The following is an 11,911-nucleotide window of genomic DNA, read 5'->3' on the forward strand; positions in this document are numbered from 1 at the left end:
GCCACGCAGGCGGCTTCCCTCCTCTCCCCACAGCTCCCTGGCCACAGGCTCCCCAAGCACTGCAGGTTGTGCCAGGCAGCCGCCGGAGGTCAGGGCAGAAAGCGAAAGCTGGAGAAAGGAGAGGAAGCCTGGAGACTGCTGGCTGTCACTGCAGGAAGAGAACTGTGGGGAGTGGTGGCCAAATGGGAGCCTGGGAGGTGGGGGGATGCACAGATTAAACCATAATGGGCTGGAAGTCATTAGAAATTTCTTTCTTTCTTTTTTTGAGATCAGACCACACCAATGCTGGTCAGTCTCACCTTAAAGCACAACTACAGTACTCTGTCCTAGCTGAAAACAAGCAATGCTGTCTACATATAGTTATAGAATTCCTCCCTCTTTCTATTTAAGTGTGCTTACAACATATTTATCAATGAGGGTAATTAAAAAAGGGCTTAATTAACCACAGTTATTGGAAAATAAAGGGAAGGCAATCATTTCCTACAATGCAGCATCTTTTGAGGGTCTCTCTATACCCTCACATTTGGTCTCATGAGGCCCCTGTCAATTCGGTATATATTAAAAAGCATTTTTGTCAGTTGCCATGGTGAATGACAGGGACCACTGTATTCAAAATGTAAGTATCAAGGCAAGTTGCCAGGCTTGTGCTTAGACCCCTAAGTGGCCTGATTTTTCCGAAGCTCCACGCACCCAGCAACTTCCATGGAGGCAAAGGTGAGCAGGAGAGTGTTCAGCAGTCTTGAAAGTCAGAGCATTTATTTAAATGGCCAAAACATGTATTTGCAGCCTAACTTTAAGATCCTGCTTCTAAACATCTTGATCAGAAAGATTCAGACTTCTCCAAGCCACATGGCCAGGAATAAAGGATCTGAGACAGGAACCCTGGTGTCCCAGCCCTCATTGCCCACTTCTAACTGACAGAGAATCTCTTCATGCTATAGAACCCAAAAGTTTAAAGGTAGGAAGCACTTGCAGTTTGGACACACTGCCCACGGGTTTAATGTTAATTCCATTATCATAATGGAAACAGCAGTTATCACTGGATCGCTGTGCTTATAGAATAAATTCAAGCTGCTGATTTATTTTGCCCCTCCCTGGGGCTGTGTCTTTGCTGCAAGCATTCTTCTACAGTCTCCAGGACCTATTCTCCTCTGCTGTACAGAAGCTGCACAGGATAAATGGCAAGACAGAAAGGAGTGTTCTGTAAGATGAACTAGTCTAGTAAATTTACAAAGGTAACTGAAATGATTCTCTGTACTACCTTACTGTACACATTAAACCATTCAGGATGATGATTCATCTTTTCTGCCTGCAGAGCAACTCGTGTCATAAATCCAAAAGCCTAGGATAAAAAGAACAAAATGAAAGTCAGTCTTCTTCATCTGTCAGTTGTTCACACTGGGCTGAAGTTACTGTCATGAGTCTGAATAAATGTGTTCCAACACCCCAAGATTTTATTGACCAGAGTGGGCACAAACTACTCCCCCAGTGCTTTATCTCCATCCCTTTGAGCTGAAGAAGTGGGTCATCTTTTGGTGCTTCCCCGCCAAAGCAATTCCTTTCTTTGGACTGCCCTCTTCAGCTCTCCCTTGCTATGGCAGAGACATGTCTCCTGGTTTCCTCTTGCAGTCCATGCTCCAGGAATGCACACCCATAACACCACAGCTTCCTCCTGCCAAGGGTCACAGTCCTATTAACACTGTGACACTTATTCCAAGCTTGGTTCCCTCTAACCAGCATTACCTAAGCAAACCTTAAGAACAAACAAAATATTCTGTTGAATAAGAATCACATTCAGATGCACAGGCTGTAAAATTAATCGAGCAAAAATCATATCACCCTTCTGTCTTCCATCCCTCCCTGCCCGACTGCTCAGCTCCCCAAGGGGTACTGATACCTCTGCAACCCAGGGCATTTCCTGAACAGTGGCAGTCCACACACTTTTAATCTACTACTCTTGCATGGGAACCCCTGTAATCAGGAATGGCAGGAGAGAAGAAGGGACCAGTAGACTACATCCTAGAAAGGGAATAAGACACCTCAAGAGGAAGCCAGGAGCCCCATGGAACAAGAAGTATTCACAACGTTTTAGATTAAGGGTGGAGATTAGTGGGCAAAGGAAGTTCAAAAGGAAGGTAACTACCAGGTTTAAACCAAGCTGGCAACTTGAGAGATACAACATAAAAACTTCCAGTCGCAGATTTCACAAGACAGTCTACCACACAACCAGGCTTTTGTAATGAATTATATGTTTGCGTGAAAAAGTCCCCCCCTTGCAGGTTTCTGCCAAAAGATACAGCATTGTGCCACAGCACAAGCCAATATATCACAGCACCAAGCGTGTACAGCCTTGCACAGTAAGAACCAGGAAAGAAGGCCTGGCCTGAGCAGGACCTGGATTCCCGAACAGTATGTGCGCAGATGTCACTATCATGGGAGAGCTGGCACAAGCTGGAGAACCAAAGAAGAAGGCATTAGCTTGTTTGTTGTTCTGGAATTACAATAACCAGGGGAAACATAGCTGCCAATGTCTAGAGCTCACAACACCAAAGCAGCAAAGTGTGGGAAGAGGCCACTGGCAATCCCTTTTTCAAACCTGACTGCCTTCCTGAAGGGGATGTGATGGCTTTCCTGCTGCTATGAGAGCTCTGTGCCTCAGTGGATACTGGCAAATTATCCCACCTAAAATGACTTATCTTTGGACTCAGCTGATGAGCAATTATTTCACTGTTAGTATGCAAAAGGCATCTCAAGCATTCACCAGACAGTCCTAACCCCTACCAGATCTCCGACCTCCCTGCCACCAGCCATTTCAAATTATGCAAAGCATTCATTGTGCTTTACTATCAGTTGAGCAAGGGTGTTTCCCAGGAACAGAGACCACTTCCAGTATCATGTCCAAGTGAAACTATTTTTGGGAGAGGGCTGGGGTGAAGAGATGGTGGTGTTGCTTCTCCTCTTCGTAAGTATTGGGTTTAAATGAGAAAATAATACATTTCCCATTTCCCCACCCTAATGCTCTGCACTGCACACTCCTTCAGGACATAGGTTAAAGGAAAAACTGTAAGAGGTCCTTGGCAAAAATGTGCAGCAAATAGTTACATTATATAAAGAAACCTAGGGTGTCCATGTACATTGAGACCACAATCATACAATGGGCCAATACAGACCTGCACAAAGCCCTGGGGAAGTCGACGGGCTTGGTAAACGTAAGTGTCCAAGCAGGAAGGATCAGGACTGAAATAAACACTGTAGAACAAGACTCCTCTTCCCATATATAATCTGGTTTGTATTAAAATACTTGCCTTAAGTTAGTATCTCAACATGAAACCTACCTGCTTAGGTAGTTTTTAGTGCTAATTTATAAAAGAGGTTGTATATGATCCACCTTCCATCAAGCAACAGCCATTTCAAACAAACATGTGGTCAATAAATAACATATAATGGTTGATAATAGTTTCAGCCTTTTTTCCTCTCACAAATTACAAACCTTTTAAGCAAAAGGATCAGTGCCTGGATGAAGTATGACTTTGTAAGTCGCTTTGCCAGTCAGATGAATGCAAACATTATAATCAGAGCAAATTATTCTAACGAGGTTTGTCATTTGGAAATCACCAAACTGTCAGCAATTAAAAAGCTTTTTTCTTTGACCCAAGAGCATTTCCAAAAATTGGGAACTCTAACTTCCCTTGAAGCTCTAGATAATTTCACTTGGAGTGAAGAATTATGTTTAAAAAATTTCAAACACTGCAGTAAAATGCTTCAAAGCATAAAGCAGTAAGCTGCACACCAGACATTAAGGGTAACTTGGAATATACACATTTCTTAATAGTTCTAAGGTATATGTTTTATTCAAAGTTTTTTTCGGAGTGCCCATCACCATAACACCAGTCTTACTTACATGAACGTACCAAGTTAAAGAACTGCCGAAAAAGGGTAACTTAAAAACCTAGTGTTTCAGTCCAGAAAGGATCAACATACAGGGCAGGGGAAACTGGAGGGAACTCATGAAAAATCCAACCAATCCTAAATATGCACTACCAGTATGGATAGTTGGTACATGCATACAATTTATATTCTGGGCCGAATATTTATTTTGTTGCATGCCCGCCCCATTCACTCCAGACTCAAGTAGGAAAAAACAAACAGCCCAATAACCAAACTTCAGAACCATTAAATCAAACCATTCGCTAGGCTCTCTCTCTCTTACCTACTGATGACAAATTCCCATCAATTAAGTAGCTTGCCAGACCTACCCTCCCACCACACAGTTTGCATCAAGCCTGCCTGCCACCTAAAAGAGGGCGTTACCTTTTAGTCGAGTGTTAGCCTGAAAATAGTTAGAGTTGGGATTTCTTGAAGGATAGTGAGGAACAGTTCCAAAGCAAAGTGTCCTCCGTGGAGAATGTCCCATTGCCCATTCTTAAGAGCTCAAGCCTGGAAATGGGAATAAGAGATTTCTGGCTGACCATACAGTGGTCTAACAGCTAAAAGGATCCCAGAAGCACCGCTTTGTGGATATATACACTTACGCATATTTACGTGAGGACATGTAAACCCTGCTTTGCGCCAAGCAATTTTTCTTTGCCAAAAGTCGCATTTTAATTATATCCTACTTCACTTACAAACAAAAAGAACACATCACCCACTAAGAAACTGAACAGTAACTCTGCTGAATAATTTCAACAATGCAATCTCCATTAAGACCCTAAATACTTCCAATGTTAATTAAAAGAATTAAAACTGTATTGTTTATGAATCACCTTTATATTTGTAGAGCCATAACCTTACTCTTAGAAAACACAAGTGGCTCTAGAAGGAAAAGATATTTAGGTTTGATTAGATATGAAAACACTATTACATAATCAGTTTGGACATTTCTTCACGTCTTGAAACATGATCAGTAATTTAATCTAATTGGTGATCAAGGAAACTATCTTGTGATCAATTAAAGTAATTACCACATTCCGGCAACACAACCAACCTTAATTGGAGTTGGAGTCTGCACTTCTTCAACCTTAATTAAAAATAATGAAAATTATTAAACGGTCTGCAGTGCAAGATCATTGTCAAGCATATGTCACATGATAGCATTGTCACTGGGTATTGGTGGATATAGTTTATCTGACAGCCAAACATTCCCCAGTGCAGGGCACACGTGTTTTTCTTATGCCAGTAAGTCTGAACATGGCCTTGACCTTAATAGTATTGTTTGTAACAGCTTTAGCCACAAAAGAGAGCACTTTCAGTTCTTAATTTGCAAAAGAAAAATAAAACACTCTGGGCATTTTAGAAACTATATACTGCTATTTTAAAAGCAAGGTAGATAAGCAACACTTCACTCCCTCACATGGGATGTTTTGAAGATAAATACGTTAAAGACTCCAAAACAGTCTGGTCCTTTTCTACTGGAAACTTTGAATGTATTTTAGATAAAAACTAATTATCTGTAGTAAAATAAATTCTATTTCAATCATTTTGACTCCAAAAAAAATTTAGAAATAAACTCCTTGAAATATTTAATCACCTTCTTAAGTCATGGGGGAAAAAAACCCAGTGAACCAATGAAAACCCCATTACCTCAAACACAGTGGAAACACCACAAGGAAACAGACTGGACAGAACAGTCCCGCCTGGGCAAGGAACTGGGCTGGATGGTCGGAAAGACCTTTTCCATTTCTATCTTTTAAAAGGCCGAAAAGAAAGAACTAAACCTACTGATGCTGCGGTTATAGTTCAGCTGTAATTTCTAAAGTAAAGATTCATTTCCTTGGTGCTGCCAGCTTTGTCATGTCTGTCATGGGGAAAAGAATTCTTCTGTAAAGCTACTCCCAGAAGATGTAGTTATACTGAAAGGTAAAAAGGGGGGGAAGGTGGGGGGAGACTTACGAAAGCTCACCTGGCATACCTAGCTCAGCTAGTGCTCAGAGGCTGCGCTTTTAAAGCAGCACAACATGCCATCACTAAACATGACTCAATGAAATTTGTGTTTCTTGAGAATGGTAAAAACAGGCTGATGTGCTTAGCTTTCAGAAAGGTATGGAAAGATGAAATTCCATCCATCTCTTTGCACCATACAACACTTAACAGCTTGGGGAGGCTTGCAGAGGCCTTCAGCTAATCTGCTATTATTCTTCCTTTCACACATCTTAAGCAACAAATCAATTCATCTTAATACTTTTTAAACATGCTCCCTTTGTGCAACGCTTGCCAACATCATCTTGATGAGTAATACATCAAAGCAGTGCAGGTTCAAGTGTTGCACTAATATATCACTGCAGGGTGAGTCCCCAGTGATGGATGATCATAATATATCTCAAGAACAAAGCATCTGACAGTGCTTTACTCCAAAGATAGGGATCCTCAAGAAAAATGGCCCCAAGGCCCAAAAACTTAATAAGCATTTTATTTATTTGTTTTAAAATGCACAGGTTATGAACTTCAGAGAGTTTTAAATCCTTCAGACATTTATCCAATGAAAACATATGCTAATCACAAGTATATTAAGGATTTTGTTTCCAATCCGTCATTATAATACTAGAGACAGTATTAACTTTGACCTTATGCAGTACAGAGGCTACCTGTCTTTGTACCATTACTACGCAATGAAAAACACTGCGTACCATTCCCCATTATCGGTGGGAGGCACTTCAGTAGCCGATAACTGAAGTTTCGCTTTAGGATATATAGGGCTTAGCAGTTTCCCATTCACATCCTACAATAAAATAGCATCATGATGTACTTACTGTATGTTGCATTTTTACCGTTTATCTTTCATGCAGCTTGAATTCTTATGTTACTATAATTATAAAGCCAATTCCATATCATCAGACCTTAGTTCCAAACTGCACAACTTCATCACATTTAACCCTAAAAGCTAAGTCAATTTAAAAAAAAAAAAATCTAAGAACTCAACCAATGTTCAAAACGGTAAAGAAAAGATTCTCTGAGGTATTCATTATCAACTCTACTCCCCTCTCTTCAGAGTCTCTCTTGCACCCATTACTATATTATCAGTCTCCCACGTATATTAGACAGATGTGGCACTAGAGAGCAGTTTTCAGTCTCCTTCCCTGACATTTATTTGGGTTTATGTATGAGCCATGAAAAATAGTTTCCTGTTTTGCTTTTTACAATCTTTCCAAGAACGGTGGGAAAGCTCTCTGGAAAAGTGACCAAGGCAGGCCACCGTGCAGCTAGTCAGTGAGTTAAGTTGACTCCTTCCTGGAAGCCTGCTCATGAAGTGAAGTACCTCAAGCAACAAACTCGCTCTCTCCTGGCTTTGTAGGCTACGCTACACAGGAAATCTCATCTGCCTTGGGGCATTCTAGATGGAAATGCAGTTGCTGATGCCTTGACCTATATGAAGATAAGGACAATATCGTCAGACTGGCAACAGCAGCTACAGAAAGAGCACTGTTTGTGGAGGGAACACACTTCACTCACTGCAAGTGGTCCGTGCAGACCAAGCTACACAAGCTGGAGCCTCTGCCTGCTTCTACATTCTGGCCCAGACCTGGGAACGATAATAATCCCTGGAAGTGACTAATCAATGGGATGACAGAGGCCAGAACTTCTGCAGCTCCTAACAACTGTATACTGTTCCTACAACATTACCTTGATACTTAGGGATTGAATCAGCAAAATGCCAACCATCCTCAACTCGCCATCTGCCAAGCTTTGCTCATTGCTTTGGAAAATTACGTCCATAACTCCAGAAAAGTCCTGAGAAAGGAAACTGATGGGGTATTGCATAAAATCAACACTAAAAGACAGTGCTTGTTTTTATTAGACTATCTAAAGAAACATCAATACAACCTTAACCGCAATTGCTTGTCTTATGTTCATCCAAATTCAGAATATTCCATTACAAAGCAAATATGGACTAGCTGCTAAGATCTTTTCCACCCTGATCTTCTCAACCCACTTGCACATAATTTGAAGCCTCTTGTTTTGTTCTGAAAGTTACTCATTAATTCACATTACAGCAGTTAATGCTCCACTCCACATTGTGTGTTAGAGCTTCCAGAGCATGTGAAAACCTCTATGCTTTATTCCACAAGAGGCTGTCTCTGTCTTGCAACACTTGTTTACAATTATGTCAGTGAAGAAACTAGCTAGCCAGTTCTATATCAAACATTTTGACAGCAAAAGCACAAACACTGATCTATTCTAAGTCATTTGCCACTCTATGTAATCTTGGAAAAGGCATTTTTGCCTTTGATTCTCAAAATGTTTACACTTCATACATTATGCAAATAGTTTTTATATATTAAGAAATAGTGTGAGCAAAGCTCAAGTTAAATTAAATTCTTCAACAATAACCTTGCCAACGCACTGTGATTTTCCTATAAAAAATTATTCCAATTTGTTGATCTTACATTGGATGAAACATACTGTAACAATCTTCATAATTTATGTCCTGTTGGGACACTATGATTTAAAGTAACATAATACAGACCAGCATCACCGCTAATCTAAACCACCTGACCAGATAAACAACAGTTTCCCCTTCTCTCTTCACCGAGGGTATTTCTGTTTATTGTCATATGATTTACCAATTTTAAGAACACGAAGAATAAATGCAGGCAAACAGAATTGCAGCTTAGAGGTATGGCCTTTCTTACATTGGGAAGTTTTCACACACAGGTACCAGTCTAATGTCAGGAGTTGCAGCAGGCTGAAGGCAATTTAAAGAATTCTGTCCTTGGGGAAAAAAAAATAAAGTGAAGAAAAAATTGGATTCACGAAGTCCAGTATGAACCAGGTGAGTGTTAGAAGCTATGTATTTCTAAAGTTACTGAAAATGCAATTTTCTGAGATATGTTAGAATCAAAGGCAATGCCTGCCAAGTTTAGCACAAATCTAAACTGTGGGGTAAGTTGTCAGAAAGCAGGTGCAAATAGAGTTTGCTCCATTTGGCATTCAGTGAAACCTGAAAACAGGAACATTTGTGCCAAGGAAGTCATCACGAGCAATAAAGGGGTGTTGTAGAAAAAACAGCTAACAAAGGTGCACAGATAAAGCTGCATTTCACTCTTCCCTCTTCTATTTCCCAGAACTGCACCAACATATATATATCGGGAGATCAGTAGCAAGCTAAATAGAATGTACCCAGCAGATCGGAGACAAGAGGCACCCACTACCTGGCCACGCTGCAGCTTCTAGAAGATTAAAATCACAGAAAAGCTCTCTACAGTGCAGCCACCAACTGAAACACTGACAGCTACACATATAAAAATGTGGCAATTGCAACTAGAGATGCAGGAGGGAATTAGGATGCACAGCGAAACAGCCAAATATCTCCCTGCAGGCACGTAGATTGACTGGCCAACATGGAGAAAGTTGAACAGACGCTGAATGGTGGTCAGTAAGACTAAAGTTAACGTGCAACCGTGGGGATGCTCTATCAATGTGAATGCCATGTGTGAATATGGAGGAAACTTTCAGACTACAGAACACCTACTGCCTGCCCACCTTACAGGAACCATGCACCAACAAGGACTTTGCTAAGGCTACAGCAATAATAGTATGTACCCATTTCTGGACCCAAATTTGAACATGGTGACAGGATGCAAGAAGAAAGAGACTCTTCCCTTAGTTGTTTTGCTGCTTGCACTTCCCTCCTACTATTTCCTCAGTTATAAATTATATTCCTCTTTTGCACTCTTCCAAAAATTCAAACACGGGCAGTTTGCACTACTGCTGACCTCACATTTGGACTTGCTGCCCACTTACACTTTCTCAGATTTCTGGATTTGGCCCTACAAAATGTATATTTTTCCTTGGAACTGATGTTGCACATGGTCATGCAGTGGGATGCAGGACATCAGTTGTACCATCCTTTGTCACCTTCCAAACCACAATGTTACTCGAGGATCCTCTTCCCATTTGTTTTTTACTGCAGCGAGAATACAACGAAAAGTCATGTGCAGGCAGCAGGTAACATCCACATCATTCAACAAAAGGGTATTGCATCCAAACAAAACACCTATCCCATCATTTTTTATACACCTGGATAGAAATGAGAAGACCAAACCATTGTTTTCGACTGACATGAAAAAAAAAGAAAGAAAAAAACAAGGAAAACTACTTTCTGCTGTTGCCAAGAAATTTTAAAGTTCTTCATGCTCCGCTAGGAAGTGCTTTGCTTTACAAGCTTTTGTCCCTGCCAACTATCTGCTCTGATACACTTTTCTAGAGAGCATATTGGTTTGCTTACACAGGTAGACTAGACTACTTACCTTTACCATAAAGACTACTAAAAAAGATGTAAGATCCCTGAAATAGAGTGGAAATCACAACACAACCCCACAGAACAAAATGACACTGCTCCACAATAATGTCCTCCCTGCAATTGTGCTGTCTGGTTTGTAGTCTTTTCTAATCTCCCCAGACAAATCTTAAGAATTGACAAAAATGCCGCATGTAGCCATCTTCACTTTGCTGCTTTTACTAATGGCCCTACAAAAAAATTCCTAAAAAAGCAACATTCAGCTTTGCACTGTAACCTGGGGCTCAGTAATACAGCAAATTGAATTAGAAGAATCACTTTGTCTAAAGCAAAGGGTTAAATGAAGAAAAAAAGAAAGTTCTGATTGAACAGTATTATACTAAGAGATTGATTACTGAACCCCATACAAGCAGTCTTAGTAACAAACTTCAGAATGGTAAACGTACGCAAGCTTAGAAAGTATTCCCACAAGTATTATCTGCAATTGATAATTTCACATAGAAATAGGTACTAATATTTAGAAAGCAACCCTTGCCCAACAGTCTAAATGCACAACAGTACAGTACCATTTCTATGCAATTTTTTTTCAAAATGACGGTTAGTCAAACTTTAAAGTATTTGAAGCCTTCAAAGATTTGTACAATATTTGTACTAAGCTGCATTTTTCTGTTACTAATATTTTTATAACATGCACGCCATAAAGAAAAAAATGGAAAAGAGAATGAAGAGGTTCCATATCTGAACAGAGACACAGAGGAAATTGTCCCAGCTATGACAGGAAATGGACTTTCCCCTTCTACCTCCTAAACAGTTTTTTTAACGCACTTTGTGCTCAAAAATCAAAAAACAAGGGCTTCACACAAAGTTTAGGCCAGATAAAATACCCATTTAAAAAAATAGAACTTTTTTTTTTGAAATAGGCTTTTTGCAACCAACCAAAAAACATTAAATAATACAATGAAGCCCTCATTAACTGAGCACCTGTTAAAGCAATCAGTCACTTAAAATAATAAACTCTATTTGCTGTGCAACTGAAAGGACAATGATAATTTGACTTGTTAAAATAAATGCAGAGTCCAGCAAATCAAAACACTGGACATACGGTAATAAACTCTCAAACAAAAAACTATAGAAAATAAAACCAGTCATAAAATGCATTTTGGCCTCGTTCCAAACCTTTTCAGTTTTATACACCTGAATCCTCCATTAACTTACTGTACTCACCTTGATGCTTTGTACTGTACAGTGTTCTGGATGTTAAATGCCCTTGAGCATGTATAGCTATATCCTAGCCCAGGGCTACATAAGTACTCCATAATGAACCAGTTCAGAAAAGCACTTAAGCAAATGCTTAACTGCAGGCATGCACTCAAAATCTTTAATAGAACTTAAAGGGTGTTTTCTGAATAGGCATCTTTTCCAAACTGGCATCTAAATTAAACAGAGAAAAAAAACCCTGAGAAATGCATTAGTTATCTTATGCCATCTCTGACAAATGCCTGCCCCCCAGCAAAACCAACTTAGGGGCAAAAAATAAAATTCTGCTTCTTTCTAAATGATTTTTTTTCATTTGCAGAGCACAGAATGGATTTCATTCTTTGACTACAAAAAGTCACTGAACCTGCCATATAATTAATTGATGACATAAGCAACACCAATACAAAACTCTTCTGTTGG

At 39.9% G+C, this 11,911-nt stretch overlaps 1 protein-coding gene across 2 annotated transcripts in view; it reads right to left on the minus strand.

Moving 5' to 3' along the window:
- The window catches only part of PCBD2 (pterin-4 alpha-carbinolamine dehydratase 2), a 35,662-nt gene that overhangs the window by 7,543 nt on the left and 16,208 nt on the right, over positions 1 to 11,911 (minus strand). For both annotated transcript variants that reach the window (XM_019506266.1, XM_019506267.1), the window contains one exon: positions 1,262 to 1,342. In XM_019506266.1, coding sequence (XP_019361811.1) covers positions 1,262 to 1,330 — 69 coding nt within the window. In that variant the 5' untranslated portion in view covers positions 1,331 to 1,342. The remainder of the gene's footprint in view (positions 1 to 1,261; positions 1,343 to 11,911) is intronic.

This window comes from Gavialis gangeticus, unplaced genomic scaffold (assembly GCF_001723915.1).
Source record: "Gavialis gangeticus isolate Ggan-Ray unplaced genomic scaffold, GavGan_comp1, whole genome shotgun sequence".
NCBI classification, from domain to species: Eukaryota; Metazoa; Chordata; order Crocodylia; family Gavialidae; genus Gavialis; species Gavialis gangeticus.